Source organism: Prionailurus bengalensis, chromosome B4 (genome assembly GCF_016509475.1).
Source record: "Prionailurus bengalensis isolate Pbe53 chromosome B4, Fcat_Pben_1.1_paternal_pri, whole genome shotgun sequence".
In the NCBI taxonomy this organism is placed as follows: Eukaryota; Metazoa; Chordata; class Mammalia; order Carnivora; family Felidae; genus Prionailurus; species Prionailurus bengalensis.
This window is the reverse complement of record NC_057358.1, coordinates 138,848,307-138,871,990: the sequence shown is the minus strand read 5'-3', so window position 1 is coordinate 138,871,990 and position 23,684 is coordinate 138,848,307. Positions and strand designations below refer to the sequence as shown.

General features: G+C 63.5%; 1 protein-coding gene across 3 annotated transcripts in view; it reads right to left on the bottom strand.

Annotated features, from left to right (window-relative positions):
• GRAMD4 (GRAM domain containing 4) overlaps nt 1-23,684 on the bottom strand; it is a 75,812-nt gene that overhangs the window by 11,118 nt on the left and 41,010 nt on the right. For all 3 annotated transcript variants that reach the window (XM_043562932.1, XM_043562933.1, XM_043562934.1), the window contains exons 4-10: nt 10,205-10,325; nt 5,772-5,833; nt 3,796-3,928; nt 3,321-3,346; nt 2,708-2,799; nt 1,408-1,499; nt 433-481 (exon numbers count right to left, since the gene is read on the bottom strand). In XM_043562932.1, the coding sequence (XP_043418867.1) occupies nt 433-481; nt 1,408-1,499; nt 2,708-2,799; nt 3,321-3,346; nt 3,796-3,928; nt 5,772-5,833; nt 10,205-10,325 (575 nt within the window). The remainder of the gene's footprint in view (nt 1-432; nt 482-1,407; nt 1,500-2,707; nt 2,800-3,320; nt 3,347-3,795; nt 3,929-5,771; nt 5,834-10,204; nt 10,326-23,684) is intronic.

Genomic DNA, 23,684 nt, shown 5'->3' with positions numbered 1-23,684 from the left:
TGTGTACATGAAAGGGGATGGCTACATGCCAATAAAACTTTATTTATAAAATCAGATGGAGGGCCGCGAGCTTGCTGATCCCTGCTCTACACGTCCACTGGTCCAGGGAGACACCGTGACAGCCCCCTTCGTACCTCCCTCTAGCGGATCACATCCCAGCTGGGAAGGGTCAGGACAGGCCTGGCTCCCCTGCCGCCAAGCCTGGGCCAGCAAGGGGCACTTGGGGTGTCGGCCGGCAAGGGGTCATAGTGTGGCCGTCCAGCGCTCTGTGCCCGGGGGATGCTGGCTTTCCGCTCCCTGACCTCGACTTGCCAGGCAGGGCTCCCCAGGGCATCCGCACAGCTGCTGCTGGAGGCCTCAGGGAACCCACGCTGCCAGCGGGTCGAGGCCTGACCGGGCGGAGACCGAGACCTTTGCCCTCCCAGGACTTACCACGGGCTCAGACACTTCAGGCACGATGCTCCACTGTATCCTCCAGCCCCTGGTCAAGAGGAGACAATCACGGGCCTTTAACAGCTGGTGCGTTAGAGGGAGGACCTCAGATCCCCAGCCCCGTGCTCCCGACCGGGAAGGGGTGCGGGACAGGAGGGGCTGCGGAGACCCTCTGCCGTCTGCTGCCGTGCCCACCAGGGCTGCCCCCTGGCTCTTGAGAATGGACAATTCGAGGTCACCCTCACCGGCCCCTCCCCCGGGGGCCCAGAAGCGACCGGTCTTTCAAAGTAAGTCATCGCAGCAGTGACAGCAAGTACTTTAGCTGACCATGCCTCGCCTGGGCACAGAGAACGCCCTCACGAGTACGTAAAGATTTGCTTCCCTACAAAAAACATTTTCAAATGAACCAACTCAAGCAGGCACCGAGATGCAGCTAGGAACACTCGTATGCGGAAGTGTGAACTTTTGAACAGCTGCGTCCAAATCTGGAACACGGGGGCTCTCCTCTGGAGGGACGTTCACTGCTGGGGCAACCGCATGTTCAGACACGCCAGGCAGCCTGGGGACGGGGGGCATCCCGACCGAGCCCCCAGAAGGTGCTCACAAGGGCACGAAGGAAAGACGGGGCATGTTGCTTGGGGCTGGCGATTGCAAGGACCCTCACTCTGAATGCCAGGACCCCCCTCTCCCCCAGGGCACAAAGACCCTGCAGCCCCGTCAAGGCCCCTGGGCTACCATCACTGAGCGGGGGCAGCTGCAGGGACCCCGCGGGCACCCGCCGGCCTCCCGGAAGAGCCGCCGGGGAGCTCGAAGATCACCCGCCGCTGGCTCCAGCGAGCCGGGTGGGGGCGGGCACCCTCCTGGGGGCTCGGGAGCCCCGCCCATCGCAGGACTACCCCCAGACACCTGTGTGCGAGGCGGCCCCGGCTCAGGGAGACGGCACCTCCACGGGCACGGGCAAACCAGCACGCTCACCTGGCTATGAGGTAATTGAGGGATAACCTCAGAATTGCTAGAAATAAGAACATGGGGATGGCCCAGCCATGCCACACGGCATTCATGTACACCTGCGGGTAGGAGGGAGACGGTCAGGCACCCGGACAGGCCACCCCCTCCTCCTTCCCCCCGACCCCCCGCCCCGCCAGGCCACGATGGGAGGTGGGCGCCCAGGCCCCCAGCGGCTCTCCAAAGGAGGGAGTGCGTGACGGGGAGGCCCCGGGAAGAGCTGCTTTCTCAGCAGGGGTTCCCAGGGGTGGCACCAAGGGCCGCTCTGGGTGTGCAGGGAGGGGGCGCCCCGGGGAGGCAGCTACCGGACGTGGCCCGGGATGGGCACGGGCCCCTGCCGGCCCCAGGCGCGGCTCCCCCGGGAAGAGCTCGAAGCCCCGCCAAGACTCAGCACGGCCGGGCGAGGTGGCCGACCGCTGGCTGAGAGCCCACGACGTGCCATGTGCCTGGCACACAACAGACGTTCAGACAGGACAGAGAGTGGAGCGCGGGGGGTTTCAGGCCCAGGAGGCCAGGAAGGAGGGCCTGAACGGCGGGCACGTCTCTTGGTGATAACACACAGGCAAGACCACTATCAAAGGCCTCGTGGGGCAAAGGGCCTGTGAAGGGGGAGCCTCCGGGATGAAGGCGGGGCCGGGGCCCCGCGTCCGAGTCCTATTCTCTGTAAAGGAGCAAAACGCCCTTCTCCCCCCGGGGCTGGCACCGGGCTGTGGGCTTTAGGGCAGCCTCAGAACCTTCCAAAATGCAGAGATGGGGCTGCCCCTCTCTGGCCACGGTGCCTGGCAGGCAGATGGGTGGCCTGTGTCCCCCTGCCAGTGATGGGAGGGTCTCCTTGCACGGGGCTGGGGCCAGCTACGGCAGGACGATTCGGGCCGGGGGGCCGAGTCCCCTTTGCCCAGAGCAGGCCGCGATGCCGGCCTGCTGCTCTCCCACCCCTTCCCCAGGACTGGGCTCGCAGAGGCCCAGCTGGGCCCCCAGGCCAGGAGCCTCCCCCAGCCCCAGGTGCCCAGTGGGTGGGAGCTCGGTCGCCCCTGGGCAGACAAGCCTCCTCACCAGCCTCTCCCCGACTCGCCCAGGAGAGCAGACAGAGGTGTGGACAGAGGCCTGTTCCTGAGGCGCTGCCCCGGGGGGTTGTCTGGGGCTCCCCCTCCCCCGCAACGCCCTCAAGACAACCCAGGGCCGGGTAGCAGCACAGTCCCTGGGGCCAGCTGGGAGACCGCGCTGGCCGCCCGGGGGGCTGGCAGACCGTCTCTGACCCCGGGGGACTCACGGTGAAGGCGATGGCGGACGTGTAGACGGAGTACCAGTCCGATAAGGCAGAGAGGTTCTTCACGAAGCTGGTGACGGGTTTGGCACCACGCTCTGGGGACAGAACGACCACGGTGAGGCGGGCACTCAGGCACACCCCGGGGGGCAGCGAGCAGTGCAAGGGGCCCCGAACAACCTGGGTTCCTGGGGCGCCTGACCACCAGCTGGCCTCTCCCAGCCACCCCGGTGCCACCCACCACGCACCATCCCTGCGCGAGCCGCCAGCTGGCCGCCCCCCCCCCACGCCTGTGCCACACATGGGAGAAAGGGGGAGCCGGGGCGGGGGGGGGGGGCCTGTCATCGCCTGGGGCCTGGCCAATACTTGGAGAAACACCGCTTTCCACTGGGGCTTCCAGGCCTAGAGGGACACGTCCAGGCCCAGCTTGGGGACGGGCAGAGCTGGCCTCATCCTGTCCTGCTCCAGATGGATGGCGGGGGGGGGGGGGGGTGCCGGACATGCTGCTGACGGGAGCCTCGTTCCTAAGGAACCTCCAGGAACATCTTTCTGGAAAGACGTCCAGTTCAGCCCCGAGGCCCCGCTCCCCCAGCCCCACACGGCCGTGCTAGGTACTCACTTAGTCGCCTCATGTTTTCCGTCAACCTACGAGGGAGGGAGAGAGAGGTGAGCGCCAGCACCTGCACAGCCGCGTCCCCACCACCATGTTCCACTGCCACGCGGGGAGCACAGCATGACCTGGGACGCGGGGCCCACACCAGGTGCAGCTCACTGCTGATCACTAACTTGGGGGGGTCTCACCTATGGTGCTGCCCCTCGTCTCCTGCCCGCGTCCCAGAACCTGAGTCCCCGAGACGATGGTCCCCACACGCCATTGTCACGAAGCCCAGAGTGTTGAGCTGGGGGGGGGGGGGGGGGGCAGACTGCCTGTCACGTGACCCTGCTCCCGCCCCTGCTCCCTGGGGAAGGGCGTGTGGCCGTGCCCTGGGACCAGCCCTGGCGTCAGCCACTTTGTCGCTTCGCCCGAGGCGCTGGCCTGGCTCCCCCGAGGGCCCCTCCCCCCCCAAGGGCCCCTCCCCCCAGAGGGCCCCCACCTCCGGGCGCTGAGGGGCTCCTCCGTCTCCACCGTGCTCTCCTCGGGCTGGAACCGGAAGTCCTCCACGTACTCCCCAAACTTCTCGTAGAACCACTTCTGGACACGGGGGCACAGCCCCTGGCTCCGCCGGTCTGCGGGGAGGGGCTCCCGGTGAGGAACACGGACACAGTGGGGCGTGGACACCCTGACGCCGAGCCTGACCCGCTCCCGCCACGAGGCCCGACACGGCCACCGCGGACCCCATGGCGTCTCTGTTGTCACACCCCCCCTCCCGGGGAGCAGCTGCAGCCCCAGCAGACGGCCCGCCCCCGGGGACGGGGTCGCCCTCCCTTTCTCTCTCTGGGGGGGCTCACCCCCTGGGACCCCATGGACCTGAGGGACGGCCAGGGAACGTGTGCGCCCAGGGGTTGTGTCCTGGTGGTGGCCCCAGTGAAGGACGTGGCCTTTGCCCCCCATGACCAAGACCTTCAGAAGGGGACCCACCTCACAGATTCAGAAAACCAGGAGGAAACCACGCACCCTGAGTGCTCCGCACACAGTCACCCGCAGGGGGCGCTGTCCCGCCACAATTAAGGAGAGGGAGGGCAGGGACGTGGTCCCATGTGACACTCTACCGGGCCAGGTCTGCACACAGAGGCCGCCCAGGCACAGGGAACAGAGGTCTCGGAGAGGAAAGGAACGGGGAGCGTCTGGGGGCCTCTCACCCCTCCCTGGAGCGGGACTGTGCTCAGCACACGCAGAGGTGGGCAAAGCAGTGAATGCTACAGCCACCTGGACGGCTGGACAGCAGCCACGGACAGTACGTGACCCGATGGGACCGCCTGCGTCCCCATGAAACCACACTATGGATGCTCAATTGTGAAATCCACATTCCTTTCATTTTTTTCCAGCCGTTTAAAAATGCAGAAACCTTTTTTTTAAAACTGTGAAGTCAGACAGGGGGCTCCGGTATGCCAACCCCCAGGTCTACGTCGGGCCTGTGGCCTGGACAGGCTTCGGGCGCTGCTCACCCCTCCGTGCTGGCTGCGGGGCGGGGGGCACCACGCAGAGCACCTGTCCCCTCCTCCCACTGTCCCTCCCTCGGCCCACACACCGCACCGGTGACGAGGGCTACCGAGTGGACCTCGGCTGGGGACCCAGAGCGTTGGGGTCTTTCCGCCCTTCACTTCTCTGACACTCCCCACGCGTGCAGGGGACTCATCAATCACGGTGCACAGCCGGGACCTCGGGGTCTCTCCTGCCGCTCCTGGCTTGGAACCCGGGTCTTGAGCGTGGAGGGGCCCGGGGAGACGGTGACCCAAGGGGCACAGCAGCCGGCCCTGTACCTGGACCGGCCTACCTGCACGTCCCCGCTGGAAGACAGGACCTGTCTGGGCCTCCACGTGGCGGGTGCCCCTTGAAGAGGCTTTCCCTCCCGGGTCTCGGTTTCCTGAGCTGTATGTGAGACAGGCCTGACCCCGAGGCCCTGCCAGCGTGACTCTGAGCTCCCAGCACAGAGGGGGTGCTCACGAGTGGTCAGCCTGTGGGAACGGGTCCTACGTCAGGAGATGGGAGGGCCAGGCCCGCCCCGGGTCAGATCCCTAGACAGCTGGACAGAAAATCCTGTTTCCTCCCAGGACATCGTTAGGAAGGACAAAGGGTAGAGCGAGATAAAGAACAGGGCTCGGCGGGGGTGGGGGGGGAGGTGCAGAGAAGAGGCTTGTGTGTCCTGACCCAGGGAGGGGCCCCCAGGTCAGTGGCCGAGAGGCCAGTGTGAGGACGACACTACTTCGCAGTCAGGAAGGGCTGGAGCGGGTGCCGTGCGGCATCTTTACAGAAAAATGAAATCACATCTCATTTGCTGTGACCGCTCGCCAGCTCACAACCGGAGCCGCCACGGGGGCCCGACGCAAGGAGACCCCGCGTGGGCAGGTGTGCCCAGGAACAGGCCCAACCCCCCCCCCACCCCGGCCCGGCCGCCCACGGGGGCCCTACCTGCTCCGTTATTGACCTGGGCCTGCCCCTTCGGAGGCTGCTGAGCCGTCTGCTCCTCGGTTCTTAAAGGGAGGGGAGAAGGGGCAAGAGTCCTGTTAGTTCCAAGCGAGTCCGGGCTCTGCAAAGTCCTGGCACTCAGGGAGCCCACCGCACTCAAGTGTTCCTTCCAAGCAGCTGGGCTCCACTGGGACCTGACGGCTCAGACGTTGTGACGGCGTCCGGGCCTCACAGAGTCGCGTTCGTGACGGACACGCTTTTTTTGCTGTTTTTTTAATAACCGAGTAATCACTAATAAACATGCAACCCTTTCCTCTCCTATTAACACATCTGCTTTTTTTTAAGTTCATTTGTCTATTTTGAGAGAGAGCAAGTGCGTGGGGGGAGGGGCAGAGAGGGGGAGAGACAGAATCCCAAGCAGGCTCCGCCCTCGGCACAGCCCCATGTGGGGCTTGGACCACGAGATCCTGAGCTGAGCCGAAGGGTCACTCAACCGACTGAGCCACCCAGGCGCTCCTAACACATCTGTTTCTTTATTAAGTTCCGAATAAATACCCCTTACGCTAATTAACTAGCACGCTAATGAAAAGACACTTATCAATGCACGCACTCAGCAAGCCCCGTGCAAGGCCACAGGCTGGGTGATGCCCGTGCCAGCCACCTGCCTGGCTTCCTGCCCCTGCGGCCCAGCCACAACGGATCACGGCAGTCCCCCGGCCTCAGAGCCCTCGCCTGGAGTTCTGTCCACCTGCCAGACCCTGACCACTGACCTTTCAGCCAAAGGGCCTGATGGAGCTGGCCCAGCCCCCAGCCCCCAGCCCCCAGCCCCCGGGTGGTGCTTTGGCCGGGCCTCAACGCACTGTTCCTGTGGCTCTCAGGCCAGCAGGGACCCCAGGATGTGGGGAGGGTGGAGCCCCAGGCAGAACTCAGGAGGGGCTTGGGGAGCGGGGTGGAACACAGAGGACTCTTTCAAGATAGAGATGCCAGGCCTGGAGACCCTCAGCTTCGGGGAAGGATGGGGGGCGGTTTCTGCTCTGTTCACATAACGGGATTTCACGCCACACTTCCGTGAACCGACCTGGTTTGCGGGCTTGAAAGCCGCGACTGGAATCTGGAGCAGGAGGCGCAGGGGACAAGCTGGACGGGAGACAAGCAGGGTGGGTGAGGCCTGCAGCCTCGCTAGGCAGTGGGTGAGGAACACACGAGACAGAGGTGGAGTCCCAGAGAAGGGAGCCACGGTCAGGGAGGAGGGGGCCGGGCGGCCCAAACAGCCGTCCACGCCCAGAGCTCCCACCGACAGGGGTTTACTGGGAACAGGAGAGGTGCCCAGGACCTGACGGAGTGCCTTCCATTCCCAGGCACGGGTGACGGCCTCAACACCAGGATGTCTCTGGTGAGCCTGGAGGTTCCGGAAGCCGCAGCCCACCTGAGAAGCGCTAACAGGTGGGCCCGGGGTCCGGGTGGCCAGTGGCCGCTTTCTGGGGTCCTGGGCTCGGTTTACACAGGCACTAACTGACTTTTCTTTTTTTTTTTTTTTTTTTTCAACGTTTATTTTTGGGACAGAGAGAGACAGAGCATGAACAGGGGAGGGGCAGAGAGAGAGGGAGACACAGAATCGGAAACAGGCTCCAGGCTCTGAGCCATCAGCCCAGAGCCCGACGCGGGGCTCGAACTCATGGACCGCGAGATCGTGACCTGGCTGAAGTCGGACGCTTAACCGACTGCGCCACCCAGGCGCCCCACTAACTGACTTTTCTAACACGATTACCTGCTAGAAACAAACAGCCATTTCAACAGTAACGGGCTGCGTGCCGCCCCCTGGGAGAGGCCGGAGGACACGGGTGTGGGTACTCCGGGCGACTCGTCCCACCAGACCTGGACTGCTGTCGGTGCCTGTTACGTGCACGGGACACAGGAGACAGCGGGCAGCGGGGAGATGGGCATCAGGACATCGCAGCCTAAGACGTTGGGGAGCCCGGTCCCACCCGCAGCTCCCGGTCAAGGGGGACACCAACGGGGTGACCTCAGGGAAACAAGAGCCGTGTGACCTCAATCGGAAAAAAGGGGCCTTGGATTTCTAACACCCGTGGACTCACTCAAACATTCCGGAACAACCTATGCTAATGCTCGATGATCGGCAAACAAGGCTGGAGTGGAATGTGCCTGAATTGCTTTTTGAAAATCCAATTTTCTGATCTGCAACCCATCCGAGGCCAGAGGGCACTGAGGCCCGGGAGGTTCCAAGTGTGATGCCAGGGCTGGGCGCCAGGCTCACTCTGCCCCCGACCCTCCCTGGGCTGGGGGGTCCATCTCACCCCACACACAGAGCAGCCCCCACCAAGGCTCAGTATGGCCTGGGGCCCAGCACAGGAGCGGCCCGAGAGGAGAGCCCGAGGCCAGGGTCCCAGGCAAGGCCTGGCCACAGACGGGCACAAGGCGGGAGGGCAGTGTTTCTACGTGGCTTTTGGACCCCGAACTGGAAAAGGCCTTTGCCTACTGATAAATAAGCTTTAACCAAGACGGTTTTTCAGAAATTCTCTTTAAAACCAAAACAGAGGTTTACATAAACATAATCCCCAGGTTTCAATCCTACAGCTCATCTGCAGCTTGGGTGTGTGTGTGTGTGTGTGTGTGTGTGTGTGTGTGAGCGCGGGTGCGTGCAGGGGCCCCTCCACATGCTCACCCACCAGGGACGGCCCACGGCCACCCCCACATAGACATCAAGATGACGGTGCAAAAGGTCATCACTTGTGGGACACGCAGCTAGTTAAGCGTCCGACTCTTTGATTTCAGCTCAGGTCATGATCTCAAGGTTCGTGAAATCAAGCCCCATGCTGGGCTCTGCGCTGACAGCACAAAGCCTGCTTGGGGTTCTCTCTCTCCCTCCCTCTCTCTGACCCTCCCTAGCTCATGCTTTCTCTCTCTCGACATAAACAAATATTTTAAAAAAAGAGAGAGAAAGAAGTCATCTCTTGCATGAAGCCTGCTTCTCCCTGTACCTCCCCCTTCAGGCCTCAGTTTCCAGAAGGTTCCTAAACCCCACCCCCACATAAAGCAGGGGAGCAGCCCCACGAGGCACCCCAGGACCCTTAGCTTCCTGAGTCCTGGCCTGGATGTTCCTTAACTATAATCACCCAGCTGGCCCCCAAGCAGACCTGTGGGAGACTGGTCCCTCTGCGTCCTCAGAACTGGGAGGGGACTTTGGAGAAGGACTGGGGAGTGAGGCTGGGTGGGGGCTGGGAAACGGACAGAGCAGACACGTGGGCAAACACCACTCAAGGCCACTGGGGGGACTGCAGCCTCCAGCCAAGGGCTCCGGGCGAGGCTGGACCCAAACACGCATCTGCCCCAGACAGAAGTGCGTTCTGTCCGGGAGACGGCGCTGTGACGCGCCACAGAGGGCTGGCCGTGGCCGGCAGGCCGAGAAGGCACCCGGGGACAGGGCCAGTCCCTGGATCTCCCAGCATCCGTCCAGGTCAGGTGACTGGCTGCACCTCTTTGCATAATTAAAACGTAATTCAATCTTTGCATGTCTACAGATTTCCATGTAAGAAAGTTCAGCATCAGGTAAAGTCCTGGCTGAGGCCCATGTGCCGATGTCTGGGACAGGGCCCTGGCCTTGCAGCCGGGGCAGAATGCAAAGTAGGGTGAGTCCCTCCCCTGACAAGCTCAAGGCCCCCCCCCGCCCAGGGAGTCCCGAAGAACCCCGGAACAGCCACACTGACCTGCGGGGACAGGCAACACAGCCCGATTTCAACGCTGCCCCAAAGCACACACGAGTTGTCCTAAACGCCTGCAGAGCAGGGTAAAGACCCTTCCTCCAAGACAGCCAGGTGCCCCCAGCTCCCGGGAGCTGACCACCAACGGGTAAGACCTGACAGGAAGCCAGCGTCCGGCCATCGCCTTCCCACCGACTAAACCCCGTGCACGGGGCACCTGGAGCCTGGGGGGGATCCTCGGAACCAGAGCTGGTGACGACACTCGGTAACAACAATGCACTCGCCCACCCCACGGAGGAACCAGCTCTTCGCGGGGATGTCCCAGCAGCGGCCTCGTCCGCCAGGCCACCAGCCTGCAGGGACAGGGAGAGCACGGATCTCCGAACGTGCAAACACCCCCCGGAATGACCCGCTTCTCGCTGGCAGCACCGTGAGGCAGGGGCCCAGCTCTCGCGGGCAGAGGTGGGGGGTGCCGAGGGGGCCACGTGCCAGGGACAGCTCCACCCACAGCAGGGCCCACACCATCCCCCCCAGAAGCCGGGGCGTCACCTCCAGAACGGAGGGGCGCTGCCGGGATGAGGGTGACCCTCCACGGCGGGCGAACCCCGAGGTCACTGCGTGCGGCAGGTGGCTCAGGAAGGGGTCCCGACCCCCGTGGCGGCTCAGGGGCAAGGAGGCGCCCGCGGGGGCAGCGGGGGGCCTCGGCCCCCTCCTCACCTGGCCTTCAGCACCTCCTGGACCTTCTGTTCCAGCTCCATCCGCCGCTGCCGCTCCCGGTCCAGCTCCTGCCGAAGCATCTCCGAGTTGGTTTCTTCCCTCAGCTTGCGGAGCTCCTCCTCTGCAGGGAGACAGCCGCCAGGTGACCATCGCCCGGGTCCACCCTGGCCCTCGACGGCGCGGGCACCACGGGAGGGCTCGGACACAGGGCTCGGCCCGCGGCTGCCGGGCCACGGCGGCTCTCCTGCTCCGCCAGGGGGCGGGGGACGCCGCAGGCGGGACTATTAACCGGGGCTCCTCTCACGCGGTGGGGGCAGGAGCTGGCGCAAAGCAACGGCGAGGAGTCCGGTGCGGACCGGACGCGGGAAAGGCAGCTCGCCAAATCACTGCACCCACAGGATGCCCCAGCGGAAGGGATCCTGGGGACACCTGGCCACCCCACCGACGTCGCCTGGACGCACACGTGCGCTAGGTGTGGTCGGGAGGCCGCAGCCACAGCGCGGAGCCCCTACGATGGGCAGACGGGCGGCTCCCGTCCCCCGGGGTGCCGGGCCGGCGGGGAGCTCCTGCCATCAGCCAGGACCCGGAGGGGATGGATTTCAGGGCCGCAGGTCCCTTGGCTCGGGAACAGCCTTGCAAAGGCCCTGAGGCAGAAGCGGCCCACGGGCCGAGGGGAGGAGTCACAGATGAGATGGGGGGGCGGGCGCGCAGAGCCCTGGGAGCCAGAATGAGGACCTGACGTCTCCTGGCAAGGGGTGGAAGCCGAAACCATGTACGTGTGGTTTTAACTAGAGTATGTGGTAAGCTGGGTGACGGTCCGCAAAGATGTCCCAACCTGATTCCTGGCACCCGGGACTATGTCCCTTCGTGGACAAAGCAGCCCTGCAGACGCGATACACGTGCGGACCTTGAGATGGGAAGTATCCCGGTTATCCCCGCAGACCCAAACTGCCATCATGTAAACTCCCAAGAGGCAGCAGGAGAGTCAGAGGTTAGAGAGAGGAGAGGCAGGTGCCGGGCCGCTGGCCTTGAGGGTAGCGGAAGGGGCCAGCAGCCAAGGACCGCCGGTTTCTCGAAGCCAGTGAAGTCGAGGAAACAGATTCTCCCCTAGGGCCTCCAGGGGAGCGCGGCCCTGCCAACGTGGGACCCTCGGTTCGGACTTCTGGCCGCCAGAATTGTAAGAGAAAAAATACGCTATTTTAAGCCTCTCGGTGTGTGGAAATCTGGTGCGGCAGCGAGAGGAAACTCCCACGGAGTGGGGCACGCACGTGTGCACAGACCCTAAGCGCACGCACGCCTCGCTGCGCGAGCACACGGCGGACACCCAGATCCAGACACGACACGCTTCGGGCCACAGAGGCCCCCGCACCTGCCATCTGCCTCCGCCCCGCCCCCAGTGCCCAGGGGTGACCGCCAGCTAGCTTCCAGGCACAGGTGAGGCCTCCCCCTTCTGAGACTGTGTGTGACGAGGACAAGGACGAGGTCTCGGCTCGGGCAGTCAGGACAAAACAGCACAGGCTGTGGGGCCTGGACAACACACGGATTCCTCAGGGCTCGGAGGCCGGCAGGCCGAGGCCAGCCTGGGGGAGCCACCTTCTCACCACGTCTTCACGGCACGCAGAGAAAGGGCGCCAACCCACGCTGGGGGCTGGGGGCTGGGGGCCCCACCCGGGTGACCTTGTCTAACCCTGACCACCTCCCGGGGGCCCCACCTCTAACCCCCCCCCACCCCGCCCACCCTGAGGGCGAGGCCTTCAACACACGAATCTGGGGGGATGCAGACATTTGGTCCACAGCGGCTCACGGGCCCCGGGTGTCTCTGCCCCCCTCAGAGCGCCTCCCCCACCGGGTCCCCCACAAACACCTGGGGAGCGACAGCTGGCCGCGGGCAACTGGTTCAACTCTCGAGGGCTGTGCCGAGTCTCGTATCACAGCAAAATGCAAGAGTCCCCCTGAGAATCCTCGGCTCCTGCATTTCCCAGTCACGGTGGAGACGGCTCTCTCGTTTCTGAGCTGGACACGCGGTGGACCTGCTCTCGTCACAGCCCCACGATGGCACGGAGCTCGGCCGTCTCCACTCTGCCCCCGGACACCAGCCCTCGCTTCTCAAGGCTCTGCATCGTCTCCTAGAGGGGTCGCCACCCGCCGGAGACGGACGGACCACACAGGTGTGAGGGACAGAAGACCTGCCTCCTCGCGGGGCTGGGCTGGGCTCCCCGCATCCAAATAGGTCACAGCCACCTGATGAGACACCCCGACGGCCCTGCAGGGAGAGGCAGGTGCAACGGGGACGCGGCCACGGCAGCCCCCGACACGTGCCGTGGCCCGGCCACGAGCCCCCCCCAGAGAACACGTCCCGAAGAGAGACGGCTCCCCACGCCGACGGTGCTGCCGAGGCCGAGACCCGGGAAGAGCCTCCTCCACAGGCATCTGCTGGGGGCCGATGATCCCACTTCCCCCTTTTAGTCAACAGTTAAAGTTACAAAACAAGTCTGCTGAGCTGGGGCCCGAGCAACACGGAACAGAGTGGTGGGGAGGCCCGCGCTGGCGGTCACCCTGACGGACGGGTATCTCGCCGCTCTTCACGGGACCAGCGCGTGGCCTCGCGCACCAGGACACTGGTGACAGAGAAGTGAGCCACACAAAGGCCGGCCCTCTGGGGACCCGGACAGTGAGAACAGCCCCGTTCAGGGAGTGAGTCCGAGGGGTGGGCGGGCGTCGTGGGGCACGTGTGAGTGGGTGGGGGGGGTTGGCGCCGAGGAGAACTGAGCCCTGTGGACTCAGGAAAAGCCCCACTTGGCTCGAGTCCTGGAAAGGTCTTCCTGAGACGCAGGAATGCGACCGACTAGTTCACCAAACTCGGAGGTGCGGCCTGGAGCCGGGGAAGAGCCAGGACCCCCCCGAGTCTGACCAGTGGCGGGAGTGCAGGCCTCCGCTGCCGCCCCTCGCTGCCAGTCATGGTGAGACCCTCGCCGGCCTGGGGGGAGGGGGGGCCAGGGAGGGACCGGGGGAGACCCAGAGGCTTCCTTTCCTGTCCTGGCTGCCTCCCCAGACCTGGGGACACAGGGCTGAGCCCGAGCCCCCGAAATTCAGGCCAAGGTCAGCACGGCAGCCTGAGGCCCCAAGCGCAGACTGGCTTGCAGCAGGACAGTGCGTGACGGCAGGGCTCTGTGTCCAGACGGCACACGGGCAGGCCGAGAGGCCCAAGGTCAGAAGACCCTCCCGCCTCGAGGGTGCCTGGCCACACCTCCTGCCTGGGTTGTTCGCGGCTCGCCGGATTTCACGAAGAACACGGGTTTGCGAGGGCCGGGGTCCACCTGCTCGGTGAGCGTTTGCAGGGCGCCAGGCCCTCCCGTGCGTCTAACCCCGCTGGGATCCGCCCGGCTCCGGGCAACTGCGCCCAGCACCCTCCAGCACCCGCCGGCCCCTCCGGGCCCCTCCTACTACTGAGGCCTGTTGGGAGAAGATCCCGCACAGAAAGAGGACACGCCAACGCTACAGGGAGCGGTCCCTCCCAGCTCCCACGCAGACCCCCTCAGTCCCGGGGTGAAGCAGGGTGGCCCCCACACAGCTAAGTCTCCCCAAAGACTGAGGCCTCTGGACCCGCTGAATCTGGACACAGAACAGGCCCCATAAGGGGGGCCGTGCAGAGGGGAGGGGAGAGGGTGGTCCCTGCCCAGGTCCAGAGAGCCACTTCTGAGTCAGAGCCAGCAACGGGGGCCAGGCAGCAAGGGAAGGGGGCCAGGGAGGCAGGTGACAGGAGCACAGAGCCCCAGTTCCAGGGTTGCGGGAAGCCCAGCTGAGCCCCGCCCCCCCCCCCCCCCCGGCCCTGCCGAGGCAGCCATGTGTCCCCGCTCACGGTAGCCAGCCAGGTTTATGGTTCCAAACTGGCCCCCTTACACCCTCCGATCCACCTCTAAACAGCACTCCTGCCGCCGTCCTGCCTAACAGTCGGCAGGGGCTTGCGATAAAATCCAACCACTCAGCAAATCCCTCCAAAGCGATGCCCCCCACTCCGCCTCACCTGCTGTGTCTCACTGCTCTTCCCTCGGCTTTGCTCTTTGGGTCCAAGCCACAGGGATCTCCTTTCAGAGATCGGCCCACGGTCTGACCCTGCCCCAGGACCTTTGCACATGCTGGGGCCCCCTCCCTGCCACTCAGTCTCAAGGCACCATTTCCCCTCCCAGAGCAACCTCCCTGACCGCTCCCCACACATTCAACGTGGCATTTTGTCACTTCCCTCATGGGTTTACTCTAACCGGAACGTGGGCAACATGGGTTCTCCTCAGGGTGCCGGGAGGGGATTCCTAGAGGGGATGCAGGTCCACAGATAAAGGCTCAGCAAACGTGACCACTAGAAACACACCACGTTTCTAAGTCTACACTCACGCGCAGGATCCCCTGGCTCGAGCCCACAGTCCCCGTCTGTCTACTGTCTGTGAAGGCCCAGGGCCCAGCCTGGCCCAAGGAGAAGCCAGGAAAGGCACGGTGAACGGACAGCAGGCGAGCAAGGACAGCCCAGCGAGCTCTCAGGAGCACACCCAGCGGCGGGAGCAGACGTGTCAGCTGTAGGACGCACACACCGGGACTGGCCGGGAGCCCGACGGCGAGGACACCAGTGGTGGGGGAGGGGCCGCTGCCCTGGCACGAGGCCTCCGGCACCCGAGGGACATCCTCACCCTGCGCAGCGGACCCACCAGCCCCCACACGTCAGGCCTCAGCCTTCCCCAGCCCTGCACCGGGGCTCCCGGGGACCCACCCTGAGGGCTCAGGAGGACTGGGAGTCCCCACCTGTGGTTTCTGGGCACACACGGCACCGGCTGGGAGGTACTCGGGCGACCAGGGACCCACAGCTTAGCACGTTATCGGCCCGGGAGCTCCGGCCTCCACAGAGACTTCCACTCGGCCCCACACTAAGCCCAGCTGCCCAGAGAGACCACCTGCTCGCACACAACTTCCTCAGCAAACGCCCGCTGTGCGCGTATTATGCACCAGGCTTCGTCAGAGGGAACACTGCCGTGATGAAGCAACCGCACCCCGGGCAGAGCAGGCATCAGGTGGCCCCTGTGAGCACATCTTCTGTGTATGCTGGCCCCAGGGGGCTGGCCTGGACACAGCTCCCCACTGGCCCTTGGGCCCCTTGGGAGGTGGGTCCCGACACAGGTAGGGCCCGGGGACCCTCTTCCAAGAGGGCGCCTGCACACCGGCAGTGGGAGAGCCCTGCCCTCCCATGTGCCTAAACAGCACTGCCCAGCCTCCTCCCACGGCACTCGCTTCGGAGAAGTGTGGTCCTCCTGCGGCGGGCCTGGTCTAAGCAGGTGACCGGCCAGTGGATGAACCTCAGGGTGAGCCTCCACAGGGTCCTGTCCACCATGTGCTTATGGGCAGACAGCCCTGGACAGGGGTGAGGGCACCTCTCCCCCAGGGGGAGCGGCCATGGGCCAAGTCAGGTACCCCGGGGGCCACCTCACAAGTGCCCAGATTGGGGTGTTCTCGAGCTTTCCCATCCCAACACCCACACGCACCCCAAATACCTCTGTGTATCTCAGCTCCGTCTGAAGGTCAAGGCAGCTGCGGACGCCTCCCCCATCCACAGGCAGTCAGCCCCTCCTGCATCATTGGCAGGAAACCACACTTTACTTAACGTGGCCACCCCCGAGCTCCCTTCCCCAGGAGGCCAACCTGCGGAAGCTCAACACGTGGCAACTGTGGGCCAAGCCTACGTGGACACGTGTGGACACCCAGATTCCACCCCACGAGCCGCTGGTGCACTGAGCAAAAAAAGACACACTCACCATCGCAGGTGGTTTCAGAGACGCGGGGCAGCCAAGAGCCAGGTTCTCTTAACACCCTTGGGGGTTAAGCCCCCTCGGCTCGGCCCTGCCCTGCCCTGCCCTGCCCAGGACGGAGGCCTGGGACCTCAGCCCCGGACTGCCCCTCGGTCTCCTGGCCTCCCCGGGTCAGGTGGGCCCCCTGCGGAACAGAGACGAACGTACCCCCAGCCCTCACTACCGCGCCACAAAGCCCATCCCCCCTCCCCCTCCCCCTCCCCCCCCCCCCCCCCCCCCCCCCCCCCCCCCCCCCCCCCCCCCCCCCCCAGCCAGTGCGGGGCAGCGGCTCACAGATTCACACCCTAGGACGCAGCCAGGCAAATCTGCCCGTCCCCCTTCCCGGAAAAGAGACATCCACCTCTTCCAGCGCCTCCTCTCCTGGCGGCACAGAGATGTCTGGATAAATAAACCCAACTGGCATTTGGGGCCGCCTCCCTCCCGTTCTCTGAGAGAACAGCTCCCTGCAAGGCCACGCGGCTCTCTCCCCGAGCCTGAAATACCGACCAGACCCAGGGAGGGTGGGTGTTCCGGCCTGTCCCCCCAGCTGGTGACATATTTAGGTCAATCACAGTGCACGGGGCACAGGACAGAGCAGCACAACCCTACCCGCCCCCCGCCACCCCCCCACGGCCATCGATTTCTCCCTCCTCCCTTCCCGCTGAGTGGCAACTGCTGAGCCGGTCTCACTCCACCCAGCCTCCCCTCGGGGCCGCCTCTGACCCCAACGCCCTCTGACCTCAGAGCCCAGACCACAGTCTTTCCAGCAGCGACCAGCCTTCCTTCTGCAGAGCCCGGGCCCCGGGCCTGGACACTCGGCTGCCAGAGCGCGAGGCTCCCGGGTCTCAGCACGGGACCACCTCACGTTGACTCCATCGTCCCATCTCCCCTGACCCTCTGTCTCCCTCTCGCGGGAGTTGCTGTAATTAATCAGACTAGGCACACCGGGTAACCAGGATGGCCCCCCCTCTCGGATCCTTAACTCAGTTACAAGTCCCTTGGGCTACGAAGGTGACACGGTGGCAGGTTCTGGTGATGAGGGCACAGACACTTTTGGGGGCCAGGATTCCGCCCCGCATTCCTTCCTGAGACAAGACTGTGTCCAAGGAGGCCCTACTGGGCCCCGGGAGGGAGGGACGGGTCCCTCCTTCCACCTGCCCCACGGGAATCCACAGGTCACAAAACACAGAACGGACCCCTTTCCTGGGTCAAATGGCCCTCAGGAGATGCAGGGGCCCCAGCAGCCCCCTCCTCCCACCCATCTCCTCCCCACCTCTCTCTGGGCCCCACCTGAAGCAGGATTGGAAACGTGCCCCACCAGCCCTGACCACGAGAGCTCTCTCTGAAGTCCCGTTGTGAGAAGTACCAGCACAGAGGGCATCCAGTCGCCCACACTTCCACAAGCCCATGCCCTACACACGCCATTTTGGTGAAGCATGCTCTCAGGCTGTTTGGAGCCCCTCTCTGCCTCTTCGTGGGGGGGCAGGCCACACCCGGCCTGCCTCACGGGCCGTGGGAGCCACCCTTGCAGGGGACCAGATGCCCATCAGTCACAGGCACCAGCGGCTAAGTTACAGGCGGGGTCCCCAGGAGCAGGAGCCACACCCTGGCACATGAGACCACCGAGTCAGGGCCCTGCAGGGCAGGAAAGGCGGCCTCGTTAGAGACCACCGGGCCCACCAGGGTCACACAGTGAGGTCCCCAGCACAGTGATTCGCTCCCTTCCAAGGACTGGTGTGGCCACGGGGGTGCTGCAGCAGAATGCTGGGGGCAGCCGGAAGCCTGGGGGAGGCTGTGGGAGCCCAAATGCCTACCTGAGGAGGGAGTCTGAATCCCCAGACCTTCTAGGACCCGGGGGTGCACCTGGAAGACAGGAGTCTGCCCCAGAATTCGTGAATTCCCTCCCTTCACGGCTGTCCAGTGGGGCCCCCATGAGAGCGGCGGGCACATGGCATGATGCCACCCACTCCCGTGACAGCCGTTGGGCGGCAGACTCAGGGCAGGGGGAGGCCCGGGGGTGCGGTGAGCCCTGAGGGACGCTCGGACTTTCTAAGCCCTGGCTCCCTCGTCCCAAATGCCCCCTTCTTGCAGCGGCAGGGTCCACACAAGCCAGGCCCTGCTCTAGTGGGGGCGTTCGGGGCCCCTTAGAGAGGCTGCTGACCGCTGCTTGCCAAGGGACAAGGCAAAATGAGCCACAGACGTGAAGCCCCGAAAACAGCAGGGTGTGGCAAGGCACTCCGTGCAGGGCTCGCGCACAGAGTCCAGCAGGCGCCCCCCCCACCCCCCACCCCGAGCCTGAGAGGCGGGCAGGGTCGGCAAGCTGACCGGGGACTCCGGGCACCTCCTCCACTGCCAGCCCACGGCCACCCGGACTCGGAGGGACAGAGAGAGGACGCCCTGGGCCATGCCCACCACACACCCCGACAGCGTGGGCCACGGCCCAACCCGGCGCCCCAGCCTCCAGGGGAGTCACTGGGAGGAAGGAACCAGCTTCCAGGCTATTTTTAAACGTGTGAAAGTAGAACTCTCAGGCAGGAGCCCTCCTGGCACAGAATCCAACAGCCCCAGCCACAGCCAGAAATAAAAATCAAGTGATAATCCTTAAATAAAACTCCTTCCCACCGGCCGGGCCTGCAAACACAGAGACCGCTGGGAGAGCTGCTCCGGCTGGCCACGTGGGAGGCAGCACACCTGGGGGCCCCAGGCTCCGCCCCCACCCTTCCTCCTGCCCTGCAGCCTGCACCCTCCCCAGCCACAGCCTGCCGGCCCAACTCGCCCGATGGCCATCGCCTCGGGCCTTTCTAGAAGGCAGAACCACGTGCTCCCCACAGTGACCAGGTATCAGGCTCTAAGCCGAGGGCACGCCGCTACGTTTAATGACCAGCAGAAAAGCGCCCACGACAACTCCCTTCCCCCCCTCAGCTTCTCCCGGAGAAACACCGTTCGGGATGGGCAACTTGCGTCCGCACGATGTCTCTGACGTGGACTTCGCTTACTCTGGTGCCACCGACCTCCAAGAATCAGCGACCGTGCTGTCTGGCCCTCAGGGGGCGGCATCTGCCGTGCCGGGCTGCTTAGACACCGGCCTACCGCAGGGTTAGGTCCCTCTTGGGAAACCAGCTGGGGTTTTGGGGGAACAAGCAGCGGGTTAACATTCCTTCCATGCAAAATAATGAGAAATAGGATCTCATCCAGGGTTTTGACCCAGAGCAGCTGTCTTTCAGGAACCGACAGCCCCTCGGAACAGATGGCGTGGCTTCGTGGGGCCGCCCGAGGTCTGGGCTCTGGGGCCCCGGACCCAGAAACAGAAAATGTGTGTGTGCCCATCCCTGGTCCCTCTCTCTTTCCCACCAGCACTTAGTGCCCCGCAGCTGAGCCCACCATGCCCAGCCCTTCCCCACAGCAATGAGCTATTTTCTAAGCACCTGCACCCTGCACAGCTCTGGGGTGGGGGCCGCCGGGACTCTGCCCCCAACAAGGCAAGACCAGGCCCTGAGTCTCCGAGTGGGTGAGCTCACCAGGGAGCAAATGTGACACATATAAAACACATGCTTAAGGACCAAACACCAGACACGGTGAGAGCAGGGAAGGGCGTATCTGGAGGACCTGAGCTGTGGTAAGTGCCCGCTGGGACCTGGAAGGATGTGCAGAAGCGTGCCCGGTGGAAGGAACAGTCTGTCCGTCCACTCATCCATCCACCCGCCTACCCACAGACCCACACATCCATCCATCTATCCGCTCACCCACTCACTCACCCTCCAGCCATCTACCCATTCACCCACTCACCCACTCATCGGCCCATCCATCCATCCACCCACCTACCCACTGACTCATCCATCCACTCACCCACCCACCCACTCACCTACCCATTGACTCATGCATCCATAGACTCGTCCGTTCAAATACGCACTGAGCACCCACAACCACTAGACCACGAGCCTAAGCTGTGGGGATACGTAGATAAGGCGCCGGCCACCTTCACTCTGTCACACGAGAATCCGGCTCAGTAGAGGAGACGCGACGTTAAGTTCCACACGGAGCTGGAGAAGAAAGTTGGGGCAAGCCCACGTCACAGGGCGGCCTGCTGGACCAGTGTGGCCTCGTCCATGGGGGTCTCGGCAGGAGGGGACCAGCCAGGGGGCGGCAGAGGGCGGGGAAGGCAAGGTGCCGTCCCCACGCGGGAGCTCAGGCATGCCAGCGTAAGTGGGATCCCATCCTCTGGCCTCCTCACCGCCCAGGGAGCGGGTGAGGTGTTCAGTGGGTGAATGCGGGGCGTCAACGAGAAAGCTCCCAGAGCTCGCGTGGCTCCTGACGAAACACATCACACGGAGCTCGGTTCTGTCCTCTTCCAAAGTGCCCGTCAGAGGACACTGCCAGACCCTGGACACAGAGCCGTCAAAATACCACACGGGCGGGCCCGCTGGAGCTTGCTCCCTGACTTCGCCCCCCACCCAAGAGTCCCGTAGCCCTGGGTCCCACGGGGCGAGCCCAGCACCGGCAGGCTCCGGGGGTGGCTCCTCTGAAGCAGGAGCTGGGCAGGCGGGGCGCTCAGCCGGGCACTGAGACGGCCCTGCCTGGGGCGGGGTGAGCTGGGCTCTGTGCTCGTCGAGGAGTCGGGGCCCAACATCCGCAACGAATAATGGAAGGGTAGATTCTCACCGGGAGTAGAAGGGATCCGGATCTGCCTTCCTCTTTGCTGAACAGCACCGATTTAACGGCAGGAGCAGAGTCAAACCAACAAACGAAATGCCAGACTCCCAGATGGACATCTGCGGGCCCACATCCACCACCACGTGGCCAACCCCACACCGAGCCCTGCAGCCAGTAGGCCTGGAATGGGGCCTCACCTTGTCTGGACAACTCCCGCCCCCCTCCAAACCGTAAGCAGGCAGCAGGCAGCTCCCAAGGCCCCTGCTGGCAGAGGACTTTGTGGGTGAGAAAGCACTTGCTTGCCCTCAACCACCCAACTGGTTGCTCAGAAACTTCCCTTCCCTCCAGGGCCCTTCCTTGAAGTCTAGGCATCAGAGAGAGATGCTCCAGGCCACGGGAGTGAAACCCTCTCAGGCGGGAAACAGCCATGCTGACCCGCTGTGGCTCCGGAGCAGGAAGGGGCACACCGGGGCTCAGAAGCAAAGGGCGTCCTCTGCCCAGCCACACTCTGCACGAGCTAACTGCCGTCTGCCCATCTGCGTCCGCCGGGAACCCACATGCATCTGGCCCTGGGTGGGTGTCGGTGGCCCAGTGAGCACGGTCCCTACGCCGTGGGGGCTCAAGACCCCAGGGTGGCCCCCCCAGGGAGGATTCCACAGGCCTTCGCATCAACACAGAACCCGTGCATGGGTCAGGGAGGTTCAGGCTTCGCCTGGCAACCAGGAAGCCTCCAGACCCCGGAGGCCCCATGAGCATTTCCTCCAAGAGGCAAATTCCACCCCAAGTCCCTTTCGGAGAGAATCTCCTTTCCCAGGGCCCACACCCAGCAGGAGGTGGAGAAAGGCACAGAAACTGTGGACCACTTACTGTGTGCTTGTGCTTAAAAAGCAGTAACAACCGAAATGCATCTCGGGCTAAATGCAAATGCACGATGCTTTTAACTTACTTATGCACTCCTTTAACAAATTTAGGCTCCTGCCTCCAGTCACGAGCCGGGACGCATTTCCAACTCACAGTCTCCACCCTACGTCATTTTCTCTCAGGAACATTTGTACTGTTCAATATTTCATAACCAAGAAAGCCGCTGCACACTCGGGCTATTTCCTCCTCCCCACAAAGAACAATCGTCTGCTTTCTGGGAGAAAGTACTACAGATAATTGAATGGAGTTTTAACACCGGCCACTTAGGCATTTTGCAGAGGGGGAGCTGAGGCCGTGAACGGGTGAACGTCCGCAGCCGGCCGCTACCCGGCGGCCGACTCGAGGACTAGAAGCCTGGGTGCCGACCGCAGACCCAAGCTCCCCCGAGCCCACGTCAGCACCCCTCCTGCGGGGCCAGGGCACAGAGGCCGGTCCGGCAGCAACCCAAAGCACCCTGTGGGTCTCAAGGATGCTGTATATCCTCTCGTGCACGCTCTGCTCCCCCAGCTACTGAGTGGGAAGAAACAGCGGAGGAAGAGATGGGCTCTCCCGTGCAGATTCCACCCCGACCGAGTTTTTCTGCAATTAATTCCTCCACCCACACGACCCAGGACGTTGTGCCAGATGCTCAACAGGGGCGGCCAAAGGACCACCTGAAACTATGAACCTGGCCGGAGGAAAGGAACTCGCCACCCAGGGCACGGGCGGTTAAACCCCGCCAAAGCCACACAGCAGGTGTAACGCGGGACGGGGACGCTGTCTAGGTACCATTCTGGAGGGACCTCCAGGAGGCAATGGAAATGGGAGAAAGTGAGACCGGGATAACGTTCATCTAAGGAAAAGTTAAGAACGTACGTGTTTGTTTCTACAGAAGAGTCAGTAGAAGCATAAGCCGTAAAATCAAAAGACGCTGGTTGTCTATAGAGGAAAAGAAGGAAGGGGGTGTGCCCAGGAAGAGAAACCGACTTCTCTGAACATGCCTGGACTTTGCACCCATGCAAGCGATTTTAGACGACTGCAAAAATAAGTTTGGTTCTAACGAGAACTCTTTACAATACGTGTCACGGGACAAAAGGACACAGCATCACACCTGTGACACTCTTCACCTGAATCTCATCCTGAGGGAACATCAGACAAACCCAAACTGAGGGACGTGCACTCTTCAAGAACGCCAACAGCAGGAAACACGAAGGCAGGTCGTAACCGCTCCAGGAGACGGACCGAAGAGACGGGACGCCTGAGCGTAACGTGTGACCGGGGACCCTCTTCTGCTAAAAATTACAGGACAGCACACTGTGACAAACAGTGAGGCTGCCGTAAGGCCTTCGGTTAGATAATCGTGTGGAGTGGACGTTAATTTCTGGAGGTCGGTAACGGTACTGGTTCGGCAGGTAAGAGAGTACCTGCTTTCGGGAAACACACACAGGAGAGCTCCAGCACATCACGTCTGCAGAGGACCACAGGCAGGTGGATGGGAGGAAGGACAGGTGGGTGCACGGATGGACAGATGGACGGATGGTTGGGAACGGGACAGACAGGCAGACAAGCACGGTAAAATGTTGAACCCTGGGGACAATCTGGCTGAAAAGACTACAGGGATTCTTTGTGTTATTCTCCTGACCTTCCTGCAAATCGGGAACCGGGTCAAAATAAAAAGTGAACGGAAAACAAGAGTCATCTCTAAAAATCTAAATCACTCACGAGAACTAGGATTTTCAGCCTGAGAGATCAGAGAACAGTCTGATGAGGTCGAGTAAAGACCCTGGGGCGTGAGAACAGGGTCTCGATGGGGAAAAACCGCGCACCAGCACTCGCGGCAGCCAAACGCGGAGGCAACGCAGGCGCCTGTCAACAGATGGACACACAGACACGATGTGGTCCAGTCACACAGCCGAACGGAGCTCAGCCTTGCAAAGGAAGGGAGTGCTGCCACGTGCTGCCACACGGCCACACGGATGAACCTGAGGACATCGCGCCCGACCCCAAAACACAAACACTGTAGGTTCCACTTGCATGAGGTCCCTGCGGAAGCCAAACCCCCAGAGACGGACGGAAGGACGCTGGCTGCCGGGGCTGGGGGA